This window comes from Malaclemys terrapin, chromosome 20 (assembly GCF_027887155.1).
Source record: "Malaclemys terrapin pileata isolate rMalTer1 chromosome 20, rMalTer1.hap1, whole genome shotgun sequence".
Classification (NCBI taxonomy): domain Eukaryota; kingdom Metazoa; phylum Chordata; order Testudines; family Emydidae; genus Malaclemys; species Malaclemys terrapin.
Window position 1 is genome coordinate 16399048 of NC_071524.1, and position 13798 is coordinate 16412845.

The following is a 13798-nucleotide window of genomic DNA, read 5'->3' on the forward strand; positions in this document are numbered from 1 at the left end:
TTCTCATCCGGAATTAAATACTTCTCATTTTTCCAGCAGAGAGACAGGCCTTTGTTATAACTCATGTTTAGCAAAATTTGGCCAAAACAAACACATCGTTCAGCCAAAACAAACACATAGTATGCAAACTCCTCTGTAAAACCCCCCACCCACTGCTAGCAATGCAGGGGCTATGACACACGCTCAGGCGGCGATGAGTCCAAGCTGACAAATGCCAGCGCATGACAACATTTTGGTCACACCAATACAGAGATCTCTGACACAATCCCGGGGCACGGGCAGAACGTGCAGGCAAGACAACGCTTCCGGGAAGGACCAGCCCCACCTCTCCGGGGCCGTCCCAGCACCGTATATAAGGTGTTGCCTCTAACCTGGGCTCTCCATCCCCGGCACTGCGGAGGGTGGATGGTAGCAGCAACAATGGCTCTAATTCCGGACAGGCCGGTGAGTTCCTGGTTCCCTTGAGTCGCCTTTTCCTCTCCTGCTGCTGCCCCATACCCGAGATGGGAAATCAAGCGATGCGAAGAACCAGCAAGGAGCGACAGAGCACGAGCGGGGCATCCCAGGGCAGATCTGGGACGTGCCCAGGGGCCGGGCGGCTTTCTCCCAGGGGCATTCAGCAGCTGGCACTGGGTGGCTGGCAAGTGGGGAATGGGAAGTGAATTGGCTCGGTAATGTGGGGCCGGGGTGGTGGCGGAGCGGTTAGATCAGAGGGTGTCACAGCCGGAGCAGCTGCACTGGGGTTTGGGATTTGCACAGAGTAGTTTTGTGTCTGGTTATACATGTAGAGACACGTAGGCCTGCAGACAGAGGCAGCCACATATAGACACCGCCTTTTCCAACACCCAGAGGGGCACATGCACATACAGACACACACACACTACACACATACACACACACACCCCACAATCCCCTCCACACACAGATCCCCCCCCACAATCCTTTACACACACACAGACCCCCCCACACACAGACCCCCCCCACACAATCCTTTACACACACACAGACCCCCCCCACAATCCTCTACACACACATACACAATCCCCAATACACACAGACCCCCCCACATACAGACCCACACACACACACTCCCCCCCAATCCTCTACACACACACACACAGCCGCCCCCCACAATCTCCCCCACACACAGAACCATCTCCTCACACCCACACCCCCAGAAGCTCCCCTAGAAAATGATCTGACAGCCCCAAACGCAGGCTCCTTCAGTTCAACCCAAGGGGTTGCTCCTTCTGCAAAGCGAGTTCCCGGAACTGGTGCTGGGCAGCGCCCGGAGGGGGCGAGGCTGGGGGGGTCTCTCCCCGGGGGCTATCCCTAGGGAGGGTGTGCAGCGTGCAGGCTGTGATGGGGGGACAGGACCCCTCTGCCCCGGGAGACGGGCCGGTCCAAAGAGAGATAGAAGGAAGGGACATGAGGAGGGATGGCTGCACATCCCCAGCTCTCTCCCCAGGGGCCTGGTCCCTCCCGGCCCAGGCGTGGCACTCACCCAGCAGTTTCTGTCTCTCAGACCGTCCCGTACAGCACTGCCATCCCGGGAGGACTCCGTCCACACACATGGGTGAAGATGACGGGCTCGGTGCCGGAGACAAGCGCAGGGTGAGCGACCAGCACGTCCGTACACGGGGCTTCCCCTTCGTTCCCGGGTAGGGCGAGGGGACGCCCCCCCCAAGGCAGCGAGACGCCCTCAGCCCTCCGCTGCAGTGTGAGCTCCCTATCTGTGCACCCCCCTGCCCCACCGTGCACGCCCCAGAGACAGCACCTCTCCCCACACTCGGCTAGTTGCAGATGGGAGCAACCTGGCTGGAAGGAGAGGGGCCTCGGGTTTCCCTTCCTGGCACTCGTCACCAGCTCAGTCTCCAGCCACTTTGCAAAACCAAGGTGCGCCAGGGCCAGGGTTGGTCACAGCTGCACAGGTCACGGGGCCCTACAAGTAGGCGAGAGGATCCCTAATGCTGGACACTGGGCCGGGAGCGCAGTCCCTGAAGCTGGCTCCAGGCTCAGCCAGTGCCGTCTCCACTCCAGCTTCCGGGTAACGTTCCTCTACGGTCAGTACGAAGGGGCCAACGTGGCCTTGCTCTTCAACCCCCGCTTTGAGGGCGCCCCCCACATCGTCTTCAACAGCTTGGTGGAGAGAAAGTGGGGCCAGGAGGAGCGGAAGGAAAACAGCCCCCTCCGCAAAGGGAAGAGCTTCACGCTGACGTTCACCACCACCGCCAAGGCGTACGAGGTAGGTAGGTAGGGCTTGGGGAGGGGACGCCCCTTCTCCATCAGGGCACTGGGGGACGCCCTACCTCGGCCATCGGGAGGGTCCGGACTGCGTCCAGCTGGATCAGAGAAAGCTGCAACGTCACAACCCCGGGTTCGTCCATGTGGGGCGTTGTGCAGTGAACTGTCCCCTTATTTTAGGCAAAGCTCCCGGCTCATTGGACCGAACCTTCCCCGCCTGCATTGCAGCCAGGGGGAGCGTGGGCTCAGTGGGACGTGAGCCACGCCCCTCTCGTTGCTGGACCCTCTGGGGAACTGCCCCCAGTTTGCAAACGTCCAACGAGCCCCAGATGTAGGCCCCGGCCCAGCCCCTGCTGCCCTGGAAGGACGTCCCAGTTAGGGTGACCAGATGTCCCGATTTTATAGGGACAGTCCCGATTTTGGGGTCTTTTTCTTATATAAGCTCCTATTACCCTCCACCCCCATCCCGATTTTTCACACTTGCTGTCTGGTCACCCTAGCCCCAGTCCAATGGGCTGGGGCCTCTGCCCGCTCGTCTGACGCTGCCCGTTCCCTTCCAGGTGACAGTGAACGAGCGTCATCACTACGCGTTCCGGCACCGCCTCCCGCCGGAGCACGTGCGCTTCCTGGAGGTGAACGGCGACGTGAAGCTGGAGGCCGTCAGCTGGGAAGGCGGTGGTAGTTACTGGAACCGTCTCACAGCGGTGCCCAGTTGGGGAGCCTCCCGCGTGTATTAGACGGCGCAGCTTTTGGTCCCGGCACCGCCCCCACGGACCCGCCCTCAAGGCGGCGGCGAACCCCGAGGTCGCTGAGTTGGACAATGTGCAGGAAGCCACCGTGGCGAGGGCCTGATCCCCGCAGTCCCTGAGCCCCGTGCGTGGGTTGATTCTCACCGCCCGCGGGAGAAGGAGGGACTGTGCTCCACGCTGTACGGAGCGGGGAGATTATCAACAGCACACACAGGAGACAGCTGCTCAGTGACTTTCACTAGGCGCCATCGGAAAACTTTCCCGGGGTAAACAGCGGCCCCGTCTTCCCGTGCTCAGCACCCTGTTGGAGGCCAGATTCCCCACACAGCCCCGCTCCCGCGTAGGCCTCTAAGTCAGGCAGAGATTTGGTGCCAAAGCCTCTGCCGAATCTGGCAGGGTTGCCAAGGGAGCTTGGAAGTCCGGCCTCACTTCTGGGTGCTGAGTCGGGCTCTTGTGAAGGTTTGGCCCTACGTGGCTTGCCCGAGGCCATCCGGGAAGCTTTGAGCAGAGCTGGGATTGAACTCACGGTCTCTAGCAGCCTCACCGTGAGCATCGCTGGGCGTATCAGTGACTAAGGTGATCGCTTGGAGGTGCAGGGGCGTTACCTGCAAACCCGCTGTCATGTCGCCTTCCAGAACCACACAACGTGCTTTGTCTAGCACAGGGCTTCTCAACCTTTTCCTTTCTAAGCCCCCCCCTCGACATGCTATAAAAACTCCATAGCCAGCCTGTGCCACAACTGGTTTTCTCCAGATCCGATTACTCCTGGGGGAATTCTGTGCCAAACAATTAAAAACTCTGCACACAATAATTTGAAAGTTCTGCATATTTTATTTGTCAGAATAACACAATATGATCATGCCAGTTGCAATTAGTCTGGTAATTTATTTCAAAGTAGCTGTCAGCCAGCGTGCCTGTAACTATACCGAGCAGGTAAAAAAAGATTCTGGTAATATTCTTTGACAGCTGGATTCCTTACGAGGCATGTTAAAACAGAACGTTGAGTAAGTCATTTCCTGCACCTGTCAGAAGCAGCGCAAAGGCTTGGGGGAGTCGGGGTAATGGAGGAGCTGAGGGGGAGGGAAGGAGCCTGGGAGTGAACCTGGAGGGTGTTGGTGTGGGTGGGAGAAGGTGGTTTTTTGGGGTGGGGGGGTTAGGGTGCTGGGAAGCCTCCCCCATGCAGACCCTGGCTGACCCCAAGCCTCTGCCATTCAGTCAGACACGTCGGCCCCTGTCCCCGCACCCCCATCCCCATGTGTCCCTGCAGCCCCCCGCCCCCATCCCCAGGCTCAACGCTGTCACCTCACTAGCTCCTGAGTCCATGCCGCAGTCTGTCCCCCCACTAGCCATTCTGAGCCCCAGTCTGTGACCCCCAGCAGCCCTGGGTGCCCCACTCCGTCGTAGCCTGGCTCCGCGGGCAGGTGCTGCTCCTGGGGGAATTCTGCAGCACCAGGAACGCACAGAATTCCCCCTGCCCCCTGCATGAAATACATTCTGGCCAAGAAAAACAACAAGGAGTCCGGTGGCACCTTAAAGACGAACAGATTTTGGGGGGCATAAGCTTTCGTGGGTAAACCCCCCACTTCTTCAGTGGTTCAGCCTCCTGCCCACCAGAGGCCGCTGTGGGGCCAGAACAGCTGGCTGCGGTCATGCTAGCACCACAGCGGCTTCTGGTGGGCAAAAGGCGGAACTGCAGCACTTCTTGGGCAGAATGTATTTCATACAGGAAAAATCAAAATCCCCAGAATTCCCCCAGGAGTAATAAAATCCAGTGGATTAAAAGCCAGGGCAGGCACTAGGGGGTAGCAAGCAAGGGAACTGCTTGGGGCTCCATGCCCCAGGAGTAGGGTGACCAGATGTCCTGATTTTATAGGGACAGTCCTGATATTTGGGGCTTTTTCTTATCCAGGTGGCTATGACCCCCCCACCTTCTGTCCCGGTTTTTCACACTTGCTATCTGGTCACTCTGCCCAGGAGGCCCTGCAAAATTAAGTTGCTCAGGTTTCAGCCCCGGGCCTGTAATGCCAGCTCTGCTCTCTGCTTTATTTTGACGGACCCACTGAAACCTGCTCGCAGCCCTCCAGGGGACCCTGGGCCCCTGGTGGAGAACAGGGACCATGGAAAAACTCCATGGACAGCCATCAGTAACTCGCCTGGATCCAATAATAAACTTCTGCCCTGCTGAATCCAGGCACTGACAGTGTCTTGTCTCTGAGAGCGATCGTTTACTCCATGTCATTGAGGCAGGAAGGAACCCCATTCGATTTTAATTTTGTCCAAGCTCCCACAGGGCTGGGTTGTTCTCTGCAGCCCAAACTTTCAAACTAAGGTTCAGCTTTGCCCCAGGAATCCACTTTTCAAAAGCAACTAAGTGACACCGGAGCCCACGACTAGATTCAAAGATTTGTCAAGACAGGAGCTGGTAGTGTGTCCATTGTAATCTCAACCCCGGGATCACAATGTGAACTTGTCGCAGGACATGGTCTACCACAGGACCAGCGCAAAGCGGAGAGCTGCTGTGATAAAAGCTCATGATTACTATGATTCTTAGTACAGCAAGTGTGAGTGCAAACTAGAGCAGTGCAATGCTCAAAACAAGCTATTTTCACGAATAATCGGTGCGGACTAAACGTCCAGGGGAACTCCTCCGGCGCCGTCCCTGCTCTTCGCTCTGATTCCGTGCCGTAGGGCTGGACTGGTGTGTGCTCTGTGCGTCAGGCCTCGCTCCTGTAGCCTGATTTAGGGTGTACTGATAATATTCATTTGGATAATATGGGAATTTAATTCATTAATGTAATTAATACTGTTGGGGTCCACTAGGCATAGGTACCAGGTAACTCGGGAGAGTGGAAGGCCACAAGTGCCGATGAAGCTTTTTTGCTCTGGGCCTATCTGAACCCCCAAACCCCATCTTGGGAACTCTCACCTACTTCTATGCTAACTGCTTACATGCTCTGAAGTAGGCTGAAGCAGAAATGTATTGGTCAGCGTTTCTAGCAGATGGCTGCAGTTTCACTCACACTAACAGAAATAATAGAGATAAGAAGCGGGGTAGTTAGTTTGCAGGCGTCTAACTCAAGGTCGCAAAGATTGAGAAAGTTTTCTCACAAGCTTATGTAGAGCTTATTGTAACGGTTGTCTGGAAGGGAGGGGTAAGGGGGAACAGCCAGACAAAGAGATGTATGTAAACAGTTTGGAGTATAAAAGGTAAAAGTTGTTTGTATTTGTTGCACTGGATTTGAGACATGCTGGTCTCCTAGTGCCATTTCAGAGCTCTGAAATAAACTTGGCTTGCTTTCTCCCCTCGGTGTCTTTATTGGTGCCAAGCACACCGGGCGACGGACCATTGTTGTCCCCTCGAGCCCTTTAGGGCAGGCAACAGTTTTGGCGTCCCTGGGTGGGCTCGAGGCTGAAATTTAGCCTTGCCCGGATCCCTCCTGGTGGCCGACGGATTACGACGATGACCGACGCCCAGAGCTCACCGGTGACTTCATCGGGGGCCTCGGCAGAGACGTGATTTGCTCGACCCCGGAGGGCACAACGGTGCAACGCACACAGACAGTGGAGAAGCAGCTGCGGGCGACGGTGGGGAACCGGTCCCGTTGATAGGGCAACGGTGACGGTGCAGAACCGGACCCTTGGATAAGGTAGGAACAGTCCAGTGGGGACTTATCTGTTGTGACCTGGGGACGCCCAGAGTCTCCCTTGGTATGGGGCAGGGACAGAGTACAGCCGGCAGGGTACAGTGTACACCCTTAGAATGCATTCTGGTGAACTGGAAGGTGTTTGGATCTGATCAGTTGATTACAAGTAAATTGAAAAGGTTCTGTACAGTTGATTGGCCTCAGTACCAGCTAGAGTGCCAAGAAAGGTGGCCACTGGAAGGATCACTTAATTACAACACGATCCTTCAATTGCTCTTGTTCTGTCAGAGAACAGGTAAATGGAATGAACATCTCTATGCGTATACGTTTATGGTGTTAAGAGATAGGACTGATATTTTGCTCAAGTGCCATTTGACTCCGAAAGGCTCGGTAGTAACGGCTGCTAAACCCCAGAACCCTCCCACTGTTGTAATGCCAGAATCGGTGTCCCCTTCGGCTCCTCCACCCCCACAGGCTTCAGAGAGTACCCCCACCCCGTGGGATTGTATCCGTTGATTACTGAGAGTGTGGTAGCCCGTCCAGGAACACAAGAACGGCCAGCTCAGATAGTATCTGTCTACTCGCATGTACCTTTTAACCCTGTACATCTAGCTGCTTTTAAGGCAGAGGCAGGAGAATTCTCAACGAATCCAAGCAAGTTCATTTCTATCTTTGAAGGATGTCTAGCTAGCCATAAGCCTGACTGGGATGATTGTAATATACTTATGAGAACCCTGTTGTCTGAAGTGGAGTGGAATCAGGTTATAGCCAAGGCTAGGGATGAAGACAGAGAAGGCATTTAAGGTTTAAAAGGGAAAGCTATTGGATACCAGAGGTTGTACAGTGTGGAATCCTCAGAAGTGAGTGTGCTTGTCCTGGTTTGTTGCTTCAAAGTTCTGTACAGAAGTTATGTTACGGGAAAGATGTATGATGGCAATGAGTATGTGTTAATGGTTGGAGAAAAGGTATATGAGTGAAGAGTGGAAGGTTCCTTTGGAAGTTAGAAGAAGCCAAGAAAGGGAGAAGGAAAAAGAGAACAGAATGAGTTAACTGAGAGGAAAATACAGCTAGCAGGCTATCCAAGGACATTGTTCACAGCCAAGACTTGGCTGACAACCAAGAGAAAGGGGGGCCTGAATGTGCCCAAGCAACTGTGAGATCTGCAAAATACTGCAAGGCATAATGAGGACAAAAGAAGGGTTAAAAAGCAGCTTTGCTGGACAGTATTGGCCCAGGGATTTAAAAATTCCCCCACTCTGTTTGGACAGGCTTTGGCCAAAGACTTGGAGGAGTGGGATAATTCAGACAGAGCCCTCCCCAATATGTAGATGATTTGTTAATTGCTGCTGTGGGTCTAATCCCTTGTCTTAGAGCTACTGTGAGTCTCCTAAACTTTATTGGACTGCGAGGATACAGGGTATCTCAAAGCAAAGCCCAAATTGCTCTTTCAGAGGTTCAATATCTGGGATTTCACATCAGGCAGGGAGAGAGACAGCTCTCAAACGAAAGAAAGGAGGCTATCTGCCAAGTTCCCATCCCCAGCAACCGTAAACGGCTTAGGGCATTCCTGGGCATGGCAGGTTTTTGCAGAATATGGATTCCAGAGTTTGGACTGTGGGCTAAACCTCTGTATGAATGTGTTAAGGGAGCAGATCATGACCCCTTCACTGGTCCCCAGAAGCGGACAGGGCATTTAAAATCTTGAAAAGGAAGCTAATGGAAGCTCCAGCCCTGGGTTTGCCTGATATATCTAAGCCGTTCCAACTGTATGTGCATGAACGAAAAGGGGTAGCTTTGGGAATGCTTACCCAGCTATTAGGTGCCTGGAAATGTCCTGTGGCATACTTTTCTAAACAACTGGATCAAGTTTCAAAGGGATGGCCAGCCTGTTTGAGAGCGGTCGCAGCTACTGCTCTAGTGCTTGGGGAAGCTGAAAAACTGACACTGGGAGGAACTGTGCAAGTGTATGTTCCCCATATGGTCCGAGCCTTGCTGGACACTAAGGGTGGTCTTTGGCTCACACAGGCTCGGGTTGCTCGGTACCAGGCGAAGCTGTTAGAGAATCCTGAAGTCACCCTGCAGACCTGTCCCTCCCTTAATCCAGCTACACTGCTACCAGAGACAGAAAAGCAGGAACATGACTGTCTAGAAATCATAGATGTTCAGTATTCTAGCCGCCCAGATCTAAAAGATCAGCCACTCCCAAATGCTGACTTGGAATGGTATACAGATGGCAGTAGTACTGTTGTGGATGGGCAAAGGAGGGCTGGTTATGCTATTGTGTCTCTTCATGATACCATGGAAGCTGAGAGTTTACCGGCTGGGACATCTGCCTAGCTTGCTGAACTAGTGGCCCTAACTCGTGCACTCGAGCTGGCAAAAGACAAACGGGTTAATATCTTTACTGACTCAAAGTATGCTTTTGGGGTATTGCATGCTAACGCTGGTTTGTGGAAGCAAAGGGGAATGCTAACAGCCCAAGGTTCTCCGGTCAAGTATGGGTCTCAAATTCTCCGGCTTTTTGAAGCGGTACAACTCCCCTCAGCAGTAGCAGTGGTGCATTGCAAAGCCCATCAAAGGGAAGATCAAGATGTATCCAAGGGTAATGCCAGAGCAGACAGGGAAGCTAAGCGAGCTGCTACCCTAAAATCACCAACTGAGGAGAATGCCCAAATGCATGCCCTCATCCCATCAGTGGGTGAGCTTGCGGCCCCTCACTACTCCCAAGAGGACAGAAACCTGGCTGACAGTCTTGGTCTCCAGGAAAAGGAGGGATGGCTTTATTCCACAGAGGGAAAAATCCTCCTGCCCAAGGGCTTGATTCGACCAGTGTTGCAGAAACTGCATCAGACCACACACGCAGGCAGAGAGGCTCTTACCCAGCTCATGAATAAATATTTTCTAACCTCTGGACTTAAACCCCTAGCATCACAGGTACTTTGTCCTCACCCACAACCACTTCAGATTTGGGGACAACTTATACCTTCAAGTCAGCGGCACTGCTATGGGTACCCGCATGGCCCCACAATATGCCAACATTTTTATGGCTGACTTAGAACAACGCTTCCTCAGCTCTCGTCCCCTAGTGCCCCTCCTCTACTTGCGCTACATTGATGACATCTTCATCATATGGACCCACGGAAAGGAGGCCCTTGAAGAATTCCACCTGGACTTCAACAATTTCCACCCCACCATCAACCTCAGCCTGGACCAGTCCACACAAGAGATCCACTTCCTGGACACTACAGTACAAATAAGTGATGGTCACATAAACACCACCCTATACCGGAAACCTACTGACCGCTATACGTACCTACATGCCTCCAGCTTCCATCCAAGACACATCATACGATCCATTGTCTACAGCCAAGCCCTAAGATACAACCGAATTTGCTCCAACCCCTCAGACAGAGACAAACACCTACAAGATCTTTATCAAGCATTCGTAAAACTACAATACCCACCTGGGGAAGTGAGGAAACAGATTGACAGAGCAAGACGGGTACCCAGAAATCACCTACTACAGGACAGGCCCAACAAGGACAATAACAGAACACCACTGGCCATCACGTACAGCTCCCAGCTAAAACCTCTCCAGCGCATTATCCACGACCTACAACCTATCCTGGAAAATGATCCCTCACTCTCACAGACCTTGGGAGGCAGGCCAGTCCTTGCTTACAGACAACCCCCCAACCTGAAGCAAATACTCACCAGCAACTACACACCACACCACAGAAACACCAACCCAGGAACCTATCCCTGTAGCAAACCTCGTTGCCTACTCTGTCCCCATGTCTACTCTGGCAACAGCATCAGAGGACCCAACCACATCAGCCACACCATCAGGGGCTCATTCACCTGCACATCCACTAATGTCATATATGCCATCATGTGCCAGCAATGCCCCTCTGCCATGTACATTGGCCAAACCGGACAGTCCCTCCGCAAAAGAATAAATGGACACAAATCGGACATCAGGAATGGTAACATACACAAGCCAGTAAGTGAACACTTCAATCTCCCTGGTCATTCTATCACAGATTTAAAAGTCACTGTCATTGAACAAAAAAACTTCAGAAACAGACTTCAAAGAGAAACAGCAGAACTAAAATTCATTTGCAAATTCAACACCATTAATCTGTGCTTGAATAGGGATTGGGAGTGGCTGGCTCACTACAGAAGCAGCTTTTCCTCTCCTGGAATTGACACCTCCTCATCTATTATTGGGAGTGGACTACATCCACCCTGATTGAATTGGCCTTGTCAACACTGGTTCACCACTTGTGAAGTAACTCCCTGCTCTCCATGTGTCTGTATATAATGCCTGCATCTGTAGCTTTCACTCTATGCATCCGAAGAAGTGAGGTTTATACTCACGAAAGCTTATGCCCAAATAAATCTGTTAGTCTTTAAGGTGCCACCAGACTCTTTGTTGTTTTTGTAGATACAGACTAACACGGCTACCCCCTGATACTTAAGGTACAAGCTGAATGTTTAATCTGCCAAAAGAATAACCCTCGACCAGGAGTAGCAGTGCCACCAGCCACCCTGGAACCTACCCCAGGCCCAGGATTGGTGTGGCAAATAGACTTTACTGAGTTTCCCAGAACCCAAGGGTATGGGTACCTTCTCATCTTAGTGGATCGATTCAGTGGATGGCCTGAGGCCTTCCCATGTTGCAACAACACTGCCAAGACAGTGGCTCTTAAGTTTGTCAAGGAATCATTCCTCGCTTCGGCCTTCCTCAGTGGATGGAATCTGATAATGGAACACACTTCACATCTCAAGTGGTTCAAAAGATATCAAGTGCTCTGCAAATCCCCTGGAAACTCCACACACCCTGGCGACCACAAGCCAGTGGAGTAGTGGAACGCACAAATCAGACACTCAAGCGACACCTCTCAAAGGTCTGTCAGGAGGCCTCTCTTAAGTGGCCTGATGCCTTGCCCCTTGTGTTACTTCGCATTCGTGCTCTCCCTAAGGGTAGGATAGGGCTTAGTCCCTTCGAGATTGTTTGGAAGAGCATGGCCTATGAATGGTACCCCAGTTCTGGCAGGGGAGTGGGAGATGGGGTGTGGTTTCTTGTCTCAGTACATGTGCTCTCTGTCTGCTGTTCTTTCTTCTCTTCACAGGTACACCAAAGATTCACAGCCTCTTCTGCTGGATACTCCGGTCCACTCCCTGCAGCCTGGTGACTCCGTTCTCGTGCGGACCTGGAAGGACGAGCCTCTCCAAGAGAAGTGGAAGGGACCCCACACCGTCCTGCTTGTCACCCATACAGCGGCAAAGGTCGAAGGACACAAGAACTGGATTCATCACTCTCGACTGAAAGCAGTACCCGCTCCTAAACAGTGGACTGTCCAGCCTGCGGAGAAGACTGCTAATGACGATTTGGGACTTAAGCTGTTATTCAAAAGACAGTAAGGGTCACTGGGAATGTGTTGTGATCTCTGAACAGTCACAGCATACTCCCCGCGAGAACCCTGAGCATTGGTTTTATTTTCTCACAGAAGGCCGACCTGGCCTATGTATTTGGTCTTGTTATTTTTTTGACTTGTTTAGTGTCAACAATTCTTCTTATCTTCTGGGCATTTGGGTTGTTGTAATTGTCTGTGCCCTTATTGGAGAAGAGTGTTGTACCTATGTCCCAGAGTTTTCACAGGACATTAACAAGCACATCTTGTCAGCTGAACGGGCCTTTAACCAGTGGAAGGCCCAGGAAGGAGAACCCACTATTTTGGATTCCCTTTGGGGTTGGATACCTGGTTTAGGAGAACTAGGGGGTATAGGGGGAAGCATTGTTCGCATCTTGCTCACAGGTGTGGTGATATGTTTTGTTCTTGTTCTTTTGCTCATTTGCTGTAAAGTGCTCATACGTAAGATTTGTACCTCCCATACCCCAGAAGTTCCCTTATACCCTCTCATTGATAATCCTGATTGCATGGAGCTTAATCGCATTCTGTCTTTAGAGTATGAGAAAACTCTGACAAAGGTTTGTTGAGTGTTCTCAAAGGAGGGATTGTTGGGGTCCACTAGGCATAGCTACCAGGTAACTCAGGAGAGTGGAAGACCACAAGTGCCGATGAAGCTCTTTTGCTCTGGGCCTATCTGAACCCCCAAACCCCATCTTGTGAACTCTCACCTACTTCTATGCTAACTGTTTACATGCTCTGAAGTAGGCTGAAGCAGAAATGTATTGGTCAGCGTTTCTAGCAGATGGCTGCAGTTTCACTCACACTAACAGAAATAAGAGAGATAAGAAGCGGGGTAGTTAGTTTGCAGGCGTCTAACTCAAGGTCGCAAAGATTGAGAAAGTTTTCTCACAAGCTTATGTAGAGCTTATTGTAACGGTTGTCTGGAAGGGAGGGGTAAGGGGGAACAGCCAGACAAAGAGATGTATGTAAACAGTTTGGAGTATAAAAGGTAAAAGTTGTTTGTATTTGTTGCACTGGATTTGAGACATGCTGGTCTCCTAGTGCCATTTCAGAGCTCTGAAATAAACTTGGCTTGCTTTCTCCCCTCGGTGTCTTTATTGGTGCCAAGCACACCGGGCGACGGACCATTGTTGTCCCCTCGAGCCCTTTAGGGCAGGCAACAATACTATCAATAATTATTATCATCCATATGAATTAGTGTGGGTCTTAGGCTCACCAGTCTGTTTGATCAGAAGATAAAAGTTCTTGTCCTGAATCAGGCTCCACAGAATTGACAAAGGACCCTCGGGGGTATGACAAGAAGCTCACACAGAGACAGATATAGCCTGAAAGACTTTTTTTATTAAAATCAATAATAGTAAGTAAATGGTAAAATACCCAGAGTTACAAAGTTACAATTGCGTTACTGCTATTCAAAAGATACATCTGATAATATAGTAGGATATGCAACAAAGCTTTGGTTAATATACTCACACCCTTCCTTGATAACCTGGTGGTAAGAGACACAGGACCAGCCTTGCGGTTCAGGTTTCTCAAGTGAGGGAGGCAGTGCTTAGAAAATGCTAAGCGCTATCAAAGCTGACTAGGGTTTAATTGACTAACTTAAATCAAAACCTAATAAACAAACTAAGAATAAAACTTAGGGAAACCAACCTTAGCCTAGTTCCTTTGAAACTTAAAGTGGAGGAAGTAAGTGAGAATAGAGATGGAGTAAAGTAAGAAC

At 51.6% G+C, this 13798-nt stretch overlaps 1 protein-coding gene and 1 long non-coding RNA gene across 2 annotated transcripts; both read left to right on the plus strand.

Moving 5' to 3' along the window:
* Nucleotides 1–377: 377 nt before the first annotated feature.
* LGALS7 (galectin 7) lies at nucleotides 378–3782 on the plus strand. The gene is made up of 4 exons (XM_054010283.1): nucleotides 378–444; nucleotides 1526–1614; nucleotides 2041–2245; nucleotides 2805–3782. Exons 1-4 carry the CDS (start codon nucleotides 406–408, stop codon nucleotides 2979–2981), a joined length of 510 nt encoding a protein of 169 aa, XP_053866258.1. The 5' UTR covers nucleotides 378–405; the 3' UTR covers nucleotides 2982–3782.
* Nucleotides 3783–5743: 1961 nt separating this feature from the next.
* LOC128826797 (uncharacterized) lies at nucleotides 5744–13157 on the plus strand. The gene is made up of 2 exons (XR_008442889.1): nucleotides 5744–6640; nucleotides 11773–13157. It is a non-coding gene; the product is annotated as an uncharacterized LOC128826797 (long non-coding RNA).
* Nucleotides 13158–13798: the final 641 nt, after the last annotated feature.

Coding starts and splice junctions, on each gene's coding strand:
- LGALS7 (XM_054010283.1), top strand. CDS start 406: ATGGTAGCAGCAACAATGGCTCTAATTCCGGACAGGCCG. Junction 1,615..2,040: donor GTGCCGGAGACAAGCGCAGG/GTGAGCGACCAG, acceptor TCTCCACTCCAG/CTTCCGGGTAACGTTCCTCT. Junction 2,246..2,804: donor CCACCGCCAAGGCGTACGAG/GTAGGTAGGTAG, acceptor GTTCCCTTCCAG/GTGACAGTGAACGAGCGTCA.